The sequence below is a fragment of the Abramis brama genome (assembly GCF_963993115.1).
Source record: "Abramis brama genome assembly, chromosome: 3".
NCBI lineage: Eukaryota > Metazoa > Chordata > Actinopteri > Cypriniformes > Leuciscidae > Abramis > Abramis brama.
Genome location: NC_139965.1, coordinates 43,337,408 through 43,357,182, shown reverse-complemented (window position 1 = coordinate 43,357,182; position 19,775 = coordinate 43,337,408). Strand labels below are relative to the sequence as shown.

Here is a 19,775-nt window from a genome sequence, read left to right as displayed (position 1 = left end):
GACAACTTACCAGGGCAGAGCATGAGGGACAAGGAAGCCAGATGGAGCCATAAGGACAAGGTCCCAGGTAGAGCTTACTGGTCGACGGGTCGAGGTAGAGTGGTGGACTTGGAGGCTTGTGGTGGATCTAGAAGGTCGACACATCAGAACAGAGCTGGCGAACTGGAAGCCCAAGGTGTATCCAAGCTGCTAGGTGGAGCCAGCAAATGATGAGTCAAAGGGCTGAAGGGAGTCTATGGAGACAGGGCCGAAGAAGTGAATAGCACAGGCCGATACGAGACATGAAGGGGACCAAATCAAGAAACCTCTGTGTGCGATCCGCAAGGGACAGATCCCCCTGTTAGAGGAAGAGGATCTGAACTGCTGCTAGATCCATTTGTTTTGGTCAGTCAGCAAGGGGTTGCAAAAAGGCAGAAAAGAGATGGATCTATTTGCAAGAAGTTTTCTTTAATCAAAATAAACTCAAAATTCAGGCTAGAAATAGAACAATACATAAAATGAGATGAGATCTGACAAGCAACAACTGAAAATTAGGGCTATATATATACACCAAGAAACACAAGGGACTAAACAAGGTAATTAACAAGACACAGGTGAGCCACATGAGGGCAAATCAAAAACCATTGTAACTGATGAACTAAGAAAAAACACATCCTTATACACTGCTTGGCATATAAAAATTAAGCCGCAGAAAATAAAACAGTCAATAGAAAGTCTTCTGTCTAAAAAACGTGGGAGAATTCCGATGCAGTATGTAATCTTCTTGAGGTTTTTAAAAGAAACAAAAAGTAAGTTAAGAATATATTTTTTTTGTTTTGTTTTGTTTGTTTTTGAGTCCCATCAATTCTTCACACTCCAGTTTAGTTGGTGGCAGTAATGCACCAAAAGCTGGTCTACCAACCACCAATAAACTGAAAAGAATAAGAATAAGAAAAAGAACTAAGGCTGCATCGGAAATCGCATACTTCCCTACTATTTAGTAGGCAAAAAACAGTATGTAACAAAACTATGTCTGAATTCACATTACTAACAGTATAGATAAGAGTATAGGCAAAAAGTACCCGGATGACCTACTATTCTGAAGTGTGTATACGATGGACACTTTATTATCCCATGAGGAGAATGACAGTTAAGTGATTTTGTGAATTTATAAATGACAGTAAAGTGATGTAACTGATGCTGGAAGGTCACATGATAATGACAACATGGCAGATGTAGTATGTCTGGATTACATTCATACTATATGATGTATATGTATATCTATGCCTAGAACACCCTAACCACCACAACCACCACATAACATCAGGCTAAACCACTCATAACACCTAAGCAACTACATAGAGACACCACAGAAACCACCCATGCACACCGGAATCATGGCCTCGACAAAACTGTAGTTCTGTTTGTGCAGAGGTGCGTTTGTTAAAAATGTGACCTCACATGAGAATTCATAAACATTTACAATAAGCAGGTCAAACTAATGCAACATCGATGAGCTAAAATGCATTTGTTTGTATGCATGTATAGTTTTAAACTGTTTTAAACCGTTTGTTCTATTTTAGAGTTTTGTTAGAGAGAGAAAGGAAACAGAGTGAAGAGAAGACAGGAAAGACAAGAAAAAAGATCGAGCTGGAAGAGAAGCTGAGAGGGAAGAAAGAGTTGGATGCAGGGGGTGGGCTGAAGGAAAAGAGGGGAAACATTGGGAGGGGGGATCGGATGACTTAATCAGTGCACGCTACCACTCCAAATACTCTCCACCCTCTCTCTCTCTTCCACTCCAACAATCACACCGGTACACAGTGATTGAATCTGTGTCAGTATGAAGTCAGATCCCCTCCCTTTCCCCCTTCACTAGAGAAACCTTCATATCCAGCCCCTGTACATGTGTGTGTGTGTGGCTCTCTCAACCATTTCTCCCTGACATTCCATTGCAGATGACGGATTGACTGCTGGGATACAGAAACAGAGAAATATCAGAAGTCAGTGGAATATTCTTTGGATCTGATCACTTTTAAAACTTTTTTCAACTTTAGATCAAACATTCAGTGCTTTTCTTCTCTCAGACATTTGGCTGAAACTTCTGTTGGGAAACAGCATCATTACATAGACTCCGCTACTGAAACATCCAATTCCTTTTAGGATTTTGAACTTTGATCAGGGACTAAACAACCCCAGGCAGGGGACACTAGAACATTCTAAACAAAAGGGTGAGTACAAACATGCTAAAGAGTGAAATGTTTCATGGGACCAGCATCAGGTGCAGTGCTTTGTCTTTTTTGTATGCTGTGATGACTGACAGGAGTGGGATTGTCGGGTGTTTTCAAGAGAGATGGGTGACTTAATGATGCTCTAGTATAACATAAAAAGACAAATGGGACTCTAGTGGACATGCTGACCATAATTACCTATCAGACATTGAAATACGACTTTGCACATCCTCCAAAATGACTATAATTGTAATGTAGTAGGAAAGGGCTCGGTAATTCATCATGCTTGACCTCAGCTTCTGCAAAGTGTCGCTGTGTCACAAGTAGCTCTTGGATGGAAATTAATAGGAAGATTTTCCTAGAAAACTCTCGGAGGAAACAATTGTATCTGTGGTTTTAACAAACTAAAGTACACGCTGAAATAATTTTCAGTGGCAGTCGACAATATGCCAAGCTGCTTATGGATGGTGAAATATAAAGAGGGACTATTCACAAGTTAAACAACTGAAATGTCTCAGACAGAAGCTTTAAATTCATTATGAATCATAATGAAGTTCATAATGAAGTTGATGGTAAAAACACTGAATATGAAGACTAGACATACAAAAACATTAAATCAAATGACATATTATTATATACTATAAATAAGGGATAACACCGTTTTCTTATATTGCTGAAGTGCACAACTTTATAAGTGAATGCTGTAATTATGCATAGGCTCAAACAACAACCTGTGCGAAACAGGTAGAAAAAATAACCATAAATAAACATTTCTTTGTTCTAATGACTTAGCCTCAGTGCCAGAAAGCCTCTGTGATGTCATTTGTAATCTGTATGAAGTGTGTCTGAAACCATATGGAGAGGCAGTGATAAATCATATTCAAAGGCAATCAAGTTCAATGGGCTCTTAAAATTTCAAAGTTTACACTTTTTAGATTTACGAATGTCTTTATGTTTTACGTTTTCTGCTAAAGAACATTTCTGAAAAATGTTCTTTGTTGTGGAAAGGTTTATATAAAGTGTTCTATGCCAAATGTGGTAGGCTACATCTCAGATTTGAGCATCTGGAGAGTATATTCCAGTCAGATCCATTTACTAAACATGTATTGTGGGAGGCCCTCACCTCTCCCTCTCCACCTTTTCTCCTTTTCCAAAAACCTTTTTTCTCTCCTGAGCACACATGCATGCACACACACAAGCATGTACACACACACACACGCACGCGCACACACACATACACACACACACACACACACACACACATTGAGAGGGTTTGAAACTAACAGTGGAAGAAAAAGAAAAAGGGAACAAGTCCAAAGAAAAGATTAAGGCAAGAGGCATGGGGAAAATAAGGGGAAAGGGGAACACTTTGGGGGTAGGGGGACATGAGGTTGAATTTCAGAAAGCACCATATTCATTTTTCCCTCTGTGTTCATCAGATACAAGGAATTACTGTAAATCCATTGTATTGTAAACTAAACACAGAATTATAGTACTTGTGTGATATCAGACTAGCATTTAACATTTGCTTAACACATGTCTGTGTTTCTCTCCCGTTTCAGATCATTTAGTCTGAAAACAGAGCCCAACAAGAGCTTTGGGAAACAGCATGATTAATACACACCCACTAACACATCATGCCATGGTTTTGTTGCTGCAGCTGGGATGTCCTAATAGGTTTCAGAAAGAGAGAGACAAAAAATATAAATTTATAGTTCATAGGAATGTCTATGAAAAAATGTGTTTAAAACATGTGCCACATTCTAAGAAATGCAATCTAAGATGTATTCATGCTGATTTCTTATGGTTCTTTTCAAAAATATGTATACTGACCCCTAAAATGTAATCTGGGATATTCATGAAGTAAAATCAAATGACATATTTTCCTAAAATCTTGAATTCATGTACATATCTTAATAATCATTTTCATTATTTAAGTTTCTACAATGGAATTTTTAATTGAATGTAATTTAAAATGTAAATTTATCTTGAGTCTATATACCATTTTACATCATGAAAGAAAAATTGTCAAATATTAATAATTAAACTCTGCTTCACATTTCAGAGTTATTCTTTCCCTGTTATGCTGTAAAAGCCCTGTGACCTCTACAATGACAGACGTCCTGCAGCTCAGTACCAACAGTCTACAGGTGCCAGGTAACATTTCATTAAAATTATTCTGTGGGAAATGATACTTAAAATTAAGATTTGGATGAAAAAAATATAAAATAATCATATCTGTGTAATATCCTAGGGGAACATAGGTTATAATAGTTGAACAAGTACTTTTGCAGTATACAACCAGAATTTATATACAGCAGATTTGGAGTCCAAAATGTAAAGCTGAATTGAAACCTGTGATCATCCACACATTTCCACAGGAATTATGCTGTAATTCCTGTCTATGCCATCAACAATACTGGACTGGGGTGTGACCCTCTCTTATCTACGCTCTGCACTCTTGAGAATATCTGTACATGTCGATAACATTCCTGTCATACTCTTGAGTGAATTACACCCATGTCTGAGTGTGTGCTCGTTTGAAAACATATTAGAGTGACCTTGCTGGAAGAGGTCAATCCGTGTAGATAGCACTTGCCATGGAATTCATTTTGACCTGGAAAATGTCATACACACACTTTTGACCGTGTTAGGAATTATGGAATGTTTGGAATTCTGCTTCTGAAATTCCTTGCTGCCAGTGTTGCCACAGATATGAGACACCACAAATCAAAGTGTTAATGCTGAGTGCACATGATGACACTGTTGAAGTCATCATAATACAGAGGAAAAGATCAGTTGCACTTTATTTTATAGTACTTACCTATGAAAGTACTGGAAATTTAAGGTAACTACATGGATTTAGTACCTAGTAACCTTTGGTTAGTACCTAGTTATTACCCAGTAATTGAATTTAAGTTCTGGACTGGACTGTCACTACTTCTGTTTCATTGCAACTTTAAATACTTCTGAAATGTAGGTTATATGTATTTCTTTTATAAAGGTATAAGGTCATTCAGCATATAAGGTGATATGAAATCTAAAATGACCCACAGAATTTTTCCCAACAAAACCATCCACTGGAAATTCTGATGTTGCAAAACACATGCCAGTTGGGCTTAAAACCAATATGGAATTTTCCAAAAATTCCTGAATTCTCTTAATTGCTCAGCCACTCTGGTGTTTTTACATACAGGGAGTCCTGTTCTTGTTTTTCCAGTTCAATGCATGAGCAACTCATTTAAATATTTCTAGGATTTCTCCCTTTATCCCTCAATCAATCTTTTTATCTTGTCTCCTTCTTTTTCAGGTGAAGACAGATCAGCCTCTACATCTCCATCTGGTTCTCCATCTCCTTCCAGAAATAAGTGCAGTATCACTCCTCTTACCCCCTCTCCCTCTCCGGTAAGATCATGACAGATCCTCTCTCTTTAGCACTTTATATGATAAACCTGGATTAAACGGCAAAATCAGATGCTTCAAACTACAGTTATGTTAATAGAGGATGTGGTCCCACCAGAAATATGCAATTATGCTTCTTTACTTAGCACTCAGTCAGTTGGTTGAAAACAGCACTATCATTAGTTCATCCTCCAGTTAAAGTGCACTGCAATCTGTGGTCACACAAAAACGTTTCCTTCGAAAGCCGACTTTTTTCACTTAAAGGGATACTTCACCGATTAGCATTAAGCTTTGTATCAGTAGAAACCAGGTATTACTTTCAAATAACCGTGCTTCCCTCCCTCATGTCCCCCTGAGACGAGAGATTTCTGTATTGTGTGTCTGGAAAAAAAACTCAGATGACGAAAAAATTGTCATTTTGCATCATCTGAGGCTTTTTTGGCCAGAGGCTAGAGACTACAGCCAGTAGGAGGAGCTTGTTCCGCATGTTTTCAGCCACCCATAGGGGGATCTCACGATAAAACGGTGTCTTTTCAGTTTCGAGTCAACTAGTAGCCTAGTTGTATCATTTCTTCCGATACTGCCCTCTGTAACCGGTAGGCGTGGCTTGGGAGTGGCCTCGTAGGGAGTTGTTGTCTTTTAGCCACATGAGCCAAAAATACATTTTCTGGGTTTTCTCAGTCTAGAAGGCACCAACTTCACAAAATCGAACTGCAAAAATAAATTCAAGGTCTCTGTCTGCTGTTGGTTGGACAAACACAGTCTTGCCTCAAACTCATGGCCAATGGCCCTGTCCCAAATGGCACACTTAATACACTTGTGGTCTTACAGAATGTGTGCATGTATGCTATCCATAGTTTTTGATGTTTTGGACCATTGCGTTCATGTCTAAAAACACAAGATCAACTTTAAAAATCAAACGGACCTTGCATTTTTTCATTCCACTGTTGTGCTTCTCGCATATTTAAGCGCAAAATCGCATTCGGTGTGAAAGTCGCCTTATTTTTTCTTCATTCCACTGCTCTACCCTTCCATTGTTTTTCGATGTAAACATGCGCTAGACGTACGTGTTTGCCCGTTGTACTTGCGTCTTGTGGCTCTTTGCTCATGACAGCGTTCTAAATGCTTCTCTAAACCTTGCTTTTTTTCGTTCCACTGTCCTGAGTCTCGAGTTTTTAAACACATACTTAAATCACCTTTAAATGGACAAAAAAAAATAAATACTGGCATGAACATAAGCTGAAAGTGATACATGATACACTCCCTTCTGATGTGTTTAGTCAATGTAACACTCAGGTCAGAGAAATGATCTAGAGATAAGAGGAGCGAGGGAGAAGGTGGAGTCAGTTACTCTCCGTACCAGGAAGAATTTTTTTTGTAAAGTCACCCCTCTGAAAATATTATAAGGCAATAGATGTATTTTCTTTCTGTCTACCTTGTTTTTTTCTTTCTTTCTCTCTGTAGAGGACAGAATTGAGACCGTGTGTGGCTCGTCCATTTTCTGTGGTGGTCGCTATAGATTTTGGCACCACCTCCAGTGGCTATGCCTTCAGTTTCACAGAAGATCCTGAGACCATTCACATGATGAGGTATTTATGATATCTGTATCCTGAAGTTATTATAAGTTCTTATAACTCCCCTGCCCATATCTGACCCTACATTTCTCCCTGTTTTTCTAACAGGCGGTGGGAGGGTGGCGACCCTGGTGTAGCCAATCAGAAGAGTCCAACATGTCTGCTGTTGACCCCTGACCTCCGGTTCCACAGTTTTGGCTTTGCAGCTCGAGACAGCTACCATGACCTTGACCCAGAGGAGGCTGGGCATTGGCTCTACTTTGACAAATTCAAAATGAAAATCCACAGCACCAGTGTAAACACACAATCTACTTTTTATTGACTGTTTTTTTTTATAGTAGAATTTATTCAGGTATGGTAAGTGCTCAGCTTAGGGGCATCAAGCATTGTTGATAAGGTATCACAACACTGTCTAAAATGAAGAAGCCAGATCTATTATCTGTCTGAAGCAAAGCATAAGGGGAGTGGATTATTTATGACACTTCTGTGAGCATTTCTGCAGCAGACCTTCTTGCTTTTCGATAGGATCTATCTATGGAGACTGAGCTGGAGTCAGTAAGTGGAAGAAGAGTTCGGGCCATTGAGGTGTTTTCTCATGCCTTGAGGTTCTTCAGAGAACATGCTTTAAAGGTGAACACACACACACACACACACACACGTACTGCTCCAGCGACAAAATGAGCTACTACTGTTAACTAATAAGGAAACAAGCTTAACTAATCAGTTAGTATATCAAATTTAGGAGTAAGATAGTTCCTTATCAGTAATTACTGAATGATATTAGAGTCATTAATAACTATCAAATAACTATGACAAATTATAAAGAATTACCAATTAATTACTAATCACAACATTAACGTGTCTGAGACGTAATCGGTTGTCTGTTTTATTCTGAATAATGTTATAAAATGCATCACTAAGTACTCAAGTGTTACATAGTCACCCTTTAAGAGCTACTAATCTGGACCATTATTTATACATAAGTGGAAAAAAAATATATTTTGAATAATGGTCCAGTTCACTAATATTTCCTACAGAGTAATTCACAATTAATTGGTAATTCTTTATAATTTGTCATAGTTAGTTTGTTGATAGTTATAAATTAGGCTAATCTCATTCAGTAATTATTGATTACCTAATAAGGAACTATCTCAGTCCTAAATGTGATATTATTAACTGATTAGATAAGCTTGTTTCCTTATAAGTAACTGAAGTGTTAATGTAGTACTACTCATTTATCCTGCATTACTTCCTGCATAGATAGTTAACTATTACGATTTATTCTAAAGTGTTACTGAAATTATATATTAAATTTAGTCTTTGGCCCAACATGCTGGTATAAACTCTAGCATACCCATGACCCTACATAGGACAAGTGGTTTAGAGAATGGATGGATATTAATTATCGAATTTCTGAAATATATAATTTTTTTATTACAAATTTTATTTGATCAAAAAAAAACATTTCTTTGTACTTTACTTTTTTGTATTTGACTTACTAATTATTTGAAAATGTTTATCTGTGAAACACATTTTTCCAGTGCTGTTATTGGCTTGGTTATTCTTTCACTTATTTAGGCATTTGTTGCCTATTTTAGTTGTACAATATAAATCTCCATCTAGGGCCAGACTGAACATGAACCCCCAGTGTAATGTAGAGCAGTAGTGTGTGGTGGCTTTGGTCCAAATCTTTCAGGACGTACTTTTCCTTTACTCAAACAAGAACACATCCAGTCTCTGTGAACAGTGGGGGTCAGGGGAGGTGGAGGTTCTGGGCCAATCTGTTGTCAGTTTTGGCTGGACCCAAACCTTCTTCCTCCTGCTTCCTGGAGCCCCTGAAGGCTTGTGGGAAAACACTAACATGGAGATTTCTACCAAACCTCCGGCCATGCATCCTGAGTGTTTTGAATCCGGCACATCATTTTAGAGCGGGACGGAAATAAGGGATATCAATTACTAATACAAGTATGAAAATGTTATCTGTGGAATGTAGTTTAGATAAGAGATGGAAAAGTAGTAATGTGTGTGTGTGTGTGTGTGCTTTTCAGGAGGTGAAGGACCAGTCCTCCTCTGTGCTGGAAAGTAATGAAGTACGATGGGTCATCACTGTTCCTGCGGTGTGGCGGCAGCCTGCCAAGCAGTTCATGCGAGAAGCTGCCTATTTGGTAATGTAGCATAAGTGATCTAAGATCAGTTTCCACTACATATATGAAAAATTACACATAATCAATTAGTAACACTTTAGTTTAGGGTCCAATTCTCACTTTTAACTAGTTGCTTATTAGCATGCATATTACTAGGATATTGGCTGTTTATTAGTACTTACAAAGCACATTTATGGGCGGCAGTGGCTCAGTGGTTCATGTAGGTTGCCTACAAACCGGAAGGTTGTTGGTTCCATCCCCGGTTCCACCTGACCAAGTGTCGAGGTGTCCATGAGCAAGACACCTAACCCCAGCTGCTCCCGACGAGCTGGATGGCGCCTTGCATGGTTGACACCGCCGTCGGTGTATCTGTGAATGAATGGGTGAATGTGAGGCTATATGTAGAGCGCTTTGGTGGCTATGGGTCTGTTGAAAGCGCTATATAATTGCAGTCCATTTACCATTTAATGCCTTATTCTGCCTGACCATATTCTACATCCCTTAATCATATCCAATAGGCCTACCTAAACTTTGGGAAACAACTGCCTTACTAACTATTAATAAGCAGTAATTAGGAGTTTATTGAGGCAAAAGCTGTAGATAATAGTTAGTTAATAGTGAGAATTGGACCATTAACTAAAGTGTGACCATTCAAATACACACACTTTCTCTTTCTTCCTCTTACTTTTTTTCTCTTTCTCTTTTTCTTTCTTTTTCTCTCTTTCTTCTCTCATGCACACATACACAAATGCACACTCCCACATTGAATGTGATGTCCTTCAGCCCCCAAGTGCAGTTCAGGAAATGTGCGTATATGAAAAGGAATGCAATAGTCACTGCACAGTGCACACATACAGTAAATGGGAATGTTGAAAGACTTTTGTATGAGTGGAGAGAAATAGTGTGCCAAGAGGGGACTATAACCTGATATCCATTAAATATGTGTGTGTGTGTGTTTGCCTGTGTGAAATTGTCAGTATTGCAGACTTGCACATTTCCCTATGAGCAAAACACTAAGAAATCAATCACAGAGATTCTATTTACATACAACAATCAACAGTGCAGAGATCGCCGTTAAAGAACAAAGACTGTTGATTCGATCACTACCAGCTGTTCAGACTCGAAGACCACTGAAATCCCCGCAGTTATACCTAAACCAGCCAACAACTCTACATATTAAACAGGCCCATGTCAGAACTGTACTTGTTCTAGTAGCCCTGGATCTTTCTCCCTCACTACCTTTCTAGAGGTAAGGCAGGTCGAGGTTAATTTCCTCTTTGCAATGTCACAGAGGTTAAACAATGCAAGAGACCAGCACACAAACACAGGAAACCACGCCTGTCCCAGTCAAGCAAGATAGGGGGAACGAGGCAGCCCACCACCTCCTATCATAACTCCATGACCAACTGGGGTAGTGTACTGATACTTTTACAATATACTGAAACATTATTTCCGTTTATTTTCGTTACCATGATACCAGTGCTCATTGTACAGTAAACATGGTGTTTTTATTTTGTAGTAACATTTGATGTTGTGAAAATTTTCGGAAAATAATTTGAGCAGTGCATGCTCATAAAATGTGTTAATTGATGCTAGCTAGGGTGTAGTGAATGGGTGCCAGGGTGTTGCCATGGAGTTTTTAAGGTGTTCTGAGAGTTCTTACTAAATTGATTACTAAATTACCGTTGGCTAGAGTGTTCTGGGTGGTTGCTAGGGCATTGCTATGGTGTTTGACTGTCCCAAGTCAAAAGAACTCAATGCACCATACAGTTCAACAGCACTGGTACTTTTCAGTTTGTATCAGTTTGAATTTCTTCAGCCCAAGTCCGGCCCAGACTCTGTTGGTACCTTTGGCAAGATTTTAGATAGTACCCCCCAAAAGTCAACTCTCCCCAGTTTTGCTAATGTAAAAACTAATATCTATAGTAATTGCGCTGTCATGCATAATTAACAGATTTTGCTGATGTATTATATTTACGTCATGACGCAGGCAGTGTTTAAATTAGTCCAACATAACGTTGTCAACTATTATGTGTTTTTTTTTCATCGATGACAACATTGATATCGTAACATAATGCAATCTTAAGTACTAGGATATTAATTGGCAGAAACACGGGCAAAGCTCCATTTAAAATCACTAAAAAGCTACCACTCATCTCAGTTCATTGGGATGTCACAAAGTTCTGTTATAATCAATTAAGCTCTCTACACTGCACAACTAATCTGTTATTTACATTGTGTCTACACTCCATTTGTTATAATGAGAGGATTTGCAAGCGTGGCTCGGAGTCAGCACTGGATTCTGACTAATTTAAGCACCTCTGATTGGTCATTGCATTTAAGAGATCAACAGACATGTCTGTGATTGGCTTAATTGCTCAACACAGTAAAAACACGTAAATAGAAACCCTTTTACGCTCTCCAAAGCGCAAACACAAATTCGCACTGGAGCCTTTGTCAAATCAATTTCGCCAATATGATATTTTTACAGTATCAAATGAGGGTGCTCTTGCTTTTGCTTGAGGTTGCTTCGCCCCCTGTCATTTTGCAGCCTAGGCAACCTATGCCACGGGCCGGACCTGCTCCAGACAAGGCATTTTCCAGTCACTTTTTCTTCAGGTTACATCGTTACTTATGCCAGTAGGTGGAAACAAGTGTCAATTCATTCAAAATGTTAATTAATTCAGGAAAAAAACAGATGACTGTCTATTCAAGAGTCATTGAATCATTCACTCTACTGATTTGTTCAAAAACTGATTCATTCAGGAATGAAACAAGTGGCTGTCTATACAAGTGAGTCATTGAAATATTAACTTAACTGATTTGTTCAAAATGCTGATTCACTCAGGAACTAAACACACCACTCTGTGTGTTGCCTAAAAACTGCTGATAAGTGTATATTACTCAATATTAACTCAATCTACTAATTAAGGCTCATGTTGTTGATCTTATTGTAGGCAGGTTTGGTGACTGCAGATTCTCCTGAACAGCTCCTCATAGCTCTTGAACCAGAGGCTGCATCCATCTACTGCAGGAAGCTCCATCTACACCAGGTCATTGACCTCAGCCAAAGACCAGTAACCAATGGTTTAGATGTAGATGGCTCCCGCCCTTTCGATTCCAGTTTTAGGCAAGGTAAGAACGTTTTTTTTTCTTCTTCTAAACCAATTAGCATTATACAATATCACTTGCTCTCAGATTGATCCTGGGAAGGAGTCCAAACCTCTTGCTTTGAGTGTATCACATTTCTCTATAAACATTAAATGGGAACCATGCTTAAAGAGCATGGGAACCATGCTTAAACCATGCTTTCTTTCATCCCTTGAAAATAGAGTGCTGTTTTTGTTTTATGTGGATATTTGCGGGTGTATGCATTGAGGACAGTTAGATCGGGGTCAGATTGATCCAGAACCAAGTGGGTCTTAGTGACTATGAGAGCATATGGTTTGGGTTAAGACAGCAAGAATGAGATGACATTTACCCGTAGGTTAGAGTGTCCCCTGAGGTTACAGAGCTGAAAAAAAAACTCTTTGAAAGATTGACAATTTTTTTTTTTTGTTACCACTGCTTGAAAAAAGAAAAAATGGGGTTCTTTTACAAACACTCTTTTCACATTTATATACAACAGAAAATAAAGCACTGTAGACACTATCATTCATTCCTGTTTTTACACTCAAACAAAATATACTTACACTTATACACACACATTTCACATTATAATTGAAACAAGGTGCTGCGAACCATAAGCTCACCCTCTTCTAGACTGCTTACACTAGTTTCCCTGGATAATTAATTTTTTCTTTCATTGTTTCTTGCATTTTTGCTTGCTTATTCAAAGGGATTTGAACATGTTATGTTCCAAAATGTAATCTCCCAAAACATGTTTTACAATTGGACAATGTTCATGTACACACATAAATCAAGGAACACAAAGCTTTGCCACTTTATTTTATTTACACTAACAGGCCTGACTAACATTTCCTTTATGAAGATGGCAAACTTTCCTGAAAACCCTTTGGCATGTCTAATTTTTGCTGCTTTTGAAATTAGTTTCAATGCGTTTTATGCATTGATTTTGTTGTTTTACTCGTCACATACAGAAACTTCCAATCTTATAAGTATTTACTTACCTTAAAACTATAATATGAATGTTCATGACTTGACAATTGTGACAGAATTCTCCTGTGATGCATGTATTTATACTGTTGAACATTGTTAACTGAAACATTAAATAAACTAGTGAAACTAGCGAGTGTGAGAAGTCAGTTTTAAAAGAGTTTCTTCCGGTCAAAAGTGTGGGGTAGAAACTAGTCCAAATAAATTTAGTCCATGTCTGTCCTCTCATCTTCTTAAGACAATAGAAACATTATTAATCACTGTCTCTGTTCTTCCGAAACCACATGGCTTTTAGAGTAATTCAAGTTCAAATCAGTTTATTTTTTACTTTTTCCTCTTTTTCCTCTGTTTCATATTGTAATGGGTTCCAGATTGTCCCCAAAGTGTAAAGTTTCTCTTCTCTGTGTGTTTGCTGTAAGCTGTGGGAATGTTCAGCAGCATGTCTGTATTCTCTAGTGTTCACACACTTTACCTGAAAAGGAAATGTTTGAAGTAATACATTCCATAAAAAGAGTTCCTCAGAAAATATGCCAATCAGTAGCCTTAGTAAACCCGTAAGTGAAGCAGATAATTCTTAGTTTAGCAGGTCATTATTCACTAAAATCACCCACTATAAAACTGCAGCCATGAAACAAGCTTGTTTTATTAGGTATATAAGAACAAGAATTGAAGTAAATTGTGCTCACATCTCGAAGGCATGTTTTACAAACAAATGCTTTAGATTCATTAAACCAAGGTCTGTTTAGCAGGCTGCCATATTATTGATCCAGTTATCTGCAATCTCTCCCTCTCTTTTCTGTTCTCTCTGTGAGTTGTATTGATTCTAATGTGATAAGACTTTGATTAATGCTGCCCATGTGTGAGTGATTCATTGACTAAAGGAAGTCAATGTTTCTTTCAGCCCGTGAGCAGCTCCGCAGATCCAGACATAGCCGAACTTTTCTGGTGGAGAGTGGTACTGGAGAATTGTGGTCTGAGATGCAGACAGGTAAGAGATGGAGACACACACACATTTATTTAGCTATAAAACTGAGGACATACAATAGACTTATATTATTTTAAAGTTATAATGGCTGCAATAAATTAAATGGCAATGGCGGCAATAAACAAATATATTAAATTGTAATTTTGTCCTCAGACACAAATTATATTGGAAACTGACATCCTGTTGGCCAGAGTGCTGACACTGTAACAATTCTTTGATCATAATACAAGTAACCACAAATAGATCATAACAAAACTTTCCAGGGAAATCATTTCCAGAGTATTGAAATGCACTACTTTTTTTTTTTTTTTCAGTTTTCACATAAGATGGAACCTTCCTATCTTAAAACATGATTTCCCCTAGCCACACTTTCTTGTTCCTTATGTGCATATAATATTGTTTATATGACTCTAATTGATGTGCATATGTGTAAGAGACCCTCATTATGGAGCAATCATTGGTATGTTATTACTGGCTGCACAGACTGAGCGCATGGTTGCAGTGTGTGTGCATGCAGCTCTCTCTGCATGACTGGCACAATGACAAGGTGCAGGGTCAAAATAATAAGATCTTCAGCTCCAGATGTTTCCTGGAGAGAGAGAGAGAGAGAGAGAGAGAGAGGGAGAGGGAGAGGGAGGGGGGAGGGAGAGGGAGGGGGGGGGGGGAGTTTATTGCCATCTAACTCATACACTACTAAAAATACAGATCTCCTTTTTCATAGTCTCAAGAGTGCACACATGCTTATAGATTCACAAAGAGGAGGCCATTTTCCATGAAACTGTGTAAGAACAGGGTGTTGTTGCTCCAAAAATCCTGTAACAATTATTAAGCAGGTAACGAGACAGACTAAGGTCATGATTAAATAACCATGTGTATTCTTGAAGGTGATCGGTACATTGTGGCAGACTGTGGCGGTGGGACGGTGGATCTGACGGTGCATCAGATTGAGCAGCCACAGGGCACACTAAAGGAGCTTTACAAAGCCTCAGGTTAGTTGAGGACTAAAACCAACTCCTTCATCTTCAGCTCAAAGATCTTCAATACTAGAGTGAAATGATAGGGCATTGCTGAAGTGAACAGTCATGATTGACCAACTTTTATTTTAATAACTGTTGTTGTACATGATTTTAGGACATGTTCCTGGATCAACGGCCCTGTCTCAAATGACATTTTAAACCCATGTTGTCCTCCTCCGAGTCCACACTTAGGAGATATAGTGCCGAATGTATGGTAGTGTTTTCTATGAGTGTGGGCTTGGCAAACAGACACATCAAGGGTGCTCGTAAGCAGGGTAGGGTGGGGAGGAGGGGTCCAATCCTGCAAGGGCAAATCAGAAGTGAACATCCCTATGCCCAACTCACTCCGAAAGGGAAAGCCCTTGTAGTGGGGACTTTGAAGGGAGCAGGACACTTGTGTGTCGTAATGAAGCCGTTATGAATGCACTTGGCAAAGGGAGCATTGAAAGACTACGTAATTTCCTCATTAGCTTCGCATGGAATGTTAACACGACAATGCTAGGCAGTGACAACATGAATGTCTTATTATTTCTGTTAAAATAATACAAATAAATGTACATTTATAATGAAGTTGTTAATATGCTTTATATATGTGTGTGTTCCCAATATGCTCTTAACTTTATAAGTTAAAGGGGACATAACACAAGCAGTTTCTGTCAATCTCATGTTAATCTTGAGTAGAGTAGTATTGCATCCTTTATATCTCCTAAGAGTCTTTAGTTGTATCAGATTTATAAAAGACGCTGCACTGATTCTTTCTGAAAACAGCCGAGTTCCTGGAGGCGTGCCGTGCAGTGATGCCGACGGCTTCCGTAACCCTGAAGGAGTGAATTGTGCACAGAAAAACTCATACGTCCAACTCGTTTTTTAAAACTTTGGCCATGTTTATGAGAATCCAACTCTTTAACAGTGTAAATATGAATGCATGAAATAGCATTAGACATCCCCTTTAAGCATTAAACACACTTCTTACCTATGCAACTTTTTTAAACAATATGAAATGCATGACGAAAATGTGTGTGATACATCACAACAAAACAAATTGAATTTTTCTGTTTATACATTAACTCCACCTCTCCCGCGAGGACTAGTCACCCTGGGTCACATGACCATAAACGATTAAATTACTTTCTTGAAGTTACCATCGCATGTTCCCTTCACTAACAGACTTGTGGAAGGGCCCATCGTGAAGGGATTCAGTAGTTCACTTTTGTTTGGAACACCCCTACAAATGGCTTCCCCTTCCCGAAGTTCCCTTCAAAGGTGCAAAAAAGCTATTTTTTTAATTCGCCCAAAGCTTAGCTCCAGTCCTAATTGAACCAGATAATCAATGTCTTCAGGATCTATAGAAACTTCCAGGCTGGTGTGTTTCAGCTAATCCCTGCATTCAAAGTGGTCCTCCAAGATCAGGGTTGGACACCCCTGGTTTAAGGGAACGAGAAGGGTTAGGCTTAGTGCTCTGGAGTTGGGGTTCAAACTATATTTTTATCAAGGGAAATGACTTGAATGTTTTCCAAAACCAACAAATCCAGGAGCACATCCTACTAGCCAAAATGTTTAGCACTAATGATGGGATGGAATGGAATCAAAGCTGGTCAAACTTGATTGTTCACTTCAGCCATGCCCTGTCATTTCACTCCAACCCTGAAAAAGATCCAGTGCTGAAGGTCGTCTTGATTGATCATGATTATTCCAAAGGATTTAGTTTAGGACCTGAAGAAAAATGTGGTGAACATGCAAATCAAGTGGCATGTAACCTAAACCTAAATGATACATGTACACATGTTTCTCTTTCAGGGGGTCCTTATGGAGCAGTTGGAGTGGATCTGGCCTTTGAGGCCATGTTGTGCCAGATCTTTGGGGCTGACTTCATTGAGAGTTTTAAAGCAAAACGTCCAGCAGCTTGGGTAGACCTCACCATTGCATTTGAAGCCCGTAAGCGCACAGCGGCCCCTGGCCGGGCCAACTCATTAAACATCTTACTGCCCTTCTCTTTCATTGACTTCTACAAACGACACCGGGGGCAGAGTGTGGAGACTGCCCTGCGCAAGAGCAAGTAAGTCTGACTCACTGAGAACTTTATTTGCTAAATTAAGCCTTTGAAAGTGTGAGTATTTATGTTTTAACTTTGTGTTATGTTTCTGTCAGTATGAATTTTATAAAGTGGTCATCTCAAGGGATGCTTAGATTCTCTGCAGAGGCCATGAATGAGCTTTTTCAGCCGACCATCAACAACATCATAAAACATATTGGTAAGAGACGTCTCTCAAACAAACAGTAAGCCAGGGATCGGTATTTAATTCCCTGATATCTTATCGATTTCTCTCACCCAACCAGAGAACCTGATGCAGAAGGAAGAAGTAAAGGGTGTGCGTTTTCTCTTCTTGGTTGGAGGATTCGCAGAGTCGCCCATGCTTCAACGCGCAGCCCAGAACGCACTAGGGCGGAACTGCCGTATCATAATTCCACATGATGTAGGTCTGACCATCCTGAAGGGTGCAGTCCTGTTTGGACTAGACCCCACTGTTGTCCGTGTACGCCGTTGCCCGCTAACTTACGGTGTTGGAGTTTTGAACCGCTTTGTGGAAGGTCGACACCCTCGTGACAAGCTACTCATTAAAGATGGCCGAGAATGGTGCACTGACATCCTGGACCGCTTTGTTTGTGTTGATCAGTCGGTGGCTTTGGGTGAGGTGGTGAGGCGGAGCTACACTCCAGCAAGAATAGGACAAAGGAAGATCATAATCAACATCTACTGCAGCGACACTGATGAAATAACCTATATAACTGACCTCAGGGTGAGGAAGTGTGGTGCCATCACGCTAGACCTGCTTGAGTCGGGGGCAGCGGCAGCCAATGCTGGTGAAAACGATAAAGGATGCGCGTTTGAACGCAGAGAGATTCGCACTACCATGCAGTTTGGAGACACTGAGATCAAAGTCACAGCTGTTGATGTGGCAACCGGCCGACTGGTGCGGGCATCAATTGACTTCCTGTCCAACTGATCCTACTATGCTGTTTCTGGAGAGAACTGGAATTTGTAAAATGCAAGGGACATTTAACCACAGCTAATCTCATAAAAAAATAATCTCAAATAACAGCTTTGAGTTTCAACATCTGGATCCTTAAGGATTGCAGATGTAAAAACTGAAGGGCTGAATGATGAACTGGAATGTTATTGGGATTCGTTTTTTATCGTGCAAAGCACCAGCTATGAGTACGGTCTCTGTATGTGTACTGTAAGCTTCGGATAATTATGATGAGTAATGGAAATCTCAATTATGTCAAGAGCAACAGACTATTTTAATTAGACCTCCAATGAGTAAAGCATAACGGGAAATGCATTTGGTTATCATCAAACAAGCTTCCATTTTTGGCATAATTTCTGTAAATGCATTTCCTGTCAAACAGAGGAAGTAGTTCCAATTCTGTTATTGCTTCTGGTGTTAACCAGCATGTCACACATGCAGGAAACAGACATATTATTTTAGGTTTGCAGACACTTCATATTTAAATTGATTTATCAAATAAAGCCACTTAATTTTTATTTTTGTAAACATAATACTCTATACTCTATAACTAAAAATTATTCATTTTAAACTTGTATCAAGACAGATCTCGTGTTTATAAATTATGGTTGCGCCACCTGGAGGTAAGAAGAGGAAGTAATCATTTGGAATAAAGTTAAGGAGTTTGGTTGGAGGAGAACTTTAGTTTTCTGATTTCCTAGGTACAAAACAGGTAGTAACATTTTCAAATGCGATTTGTAGACATTTTATTTTCCGCCTGGTTGTAATTGTACTTTTACTTATTTGCTCCATGAAAAATCTTTTAAGAGACGTTTAGGTTGTTCTTCCAGCACAATTCAAATTGCTAAAGTCAATGAAACACTACCTCTCAAGACTTTAAATTATTACAGGTCTAAACGTTTAAGCCCGTCTATAGGTTTCTTTTTTTCTTTTATATGTGCCTGGTATAAACTTTAAATTATAACATTTATCAATGACATTTGAAATATCATTCTTTAATCTTTTATGTAAAAGCAATGTTGTTGGCTTTTCATCTATCAGGAGAATAGTATTTTTTCCCCCCACAAACTTCAAATATGCTGAACATCAGTTCGACATAAGGGAATCAAGCTAGGGGTTAAATCACACAAAACAATGTCAGAATAAAGTCTTAAAACTTTGACTTTAGTCTGATACTTACTATGAAACTGTTGGTATACTAATCACAATGACTGAAAATAAAGTTATTTTTCTTTAAATGTTTCCCTGATCTGATGTATAGTCACTTCTCACTCATGACTGAAAGAAGAAAACCTCACACAA

At 38.9% G+C, this 19,775-nt stretch overlaps 1 protein-coding gene across 1 annotated transcript; it reads left to right on the top strand.

The window, feature by feature from the left end:
- The first annotated feature begins 1,930 nt into the window (after positions 1–1,930).
- hspa12b (heat shock protein 12B) lies at positions 1,931–19,715 on the top strand. Its single transcript, XM_084108535.1, has 14 exons — positions 1,931–1,979; positions 2,064–2,207; positions 4,273–4,364; positions 5,518–5,612; positions 7,074–7,198; positions 7,292–7,478; positions 7,709–7,813; positions 9,232–9,348; positions 12,285–12,462; positions 14,345–14,431; positions 15,313–15,417; positions 17,242–17,500; positions 17,593–17,696; positions 17,782–19,715. Exons 3-14 carry the CDS (start codon positions 4,319–4,321, stop codon positions 18,447–18,449), a joined length of 2,076 nt encoding a protein of 691 aa, XP_083964661.1. The 5' UTR covers positions 1,931–1,979; positions 2,064–2,207; positions 4,273–4,318; the 3' UTR covers positions 18,450–19,715.
- Positions 19,716–19,775: the final 60 nt, after the last annotated feature.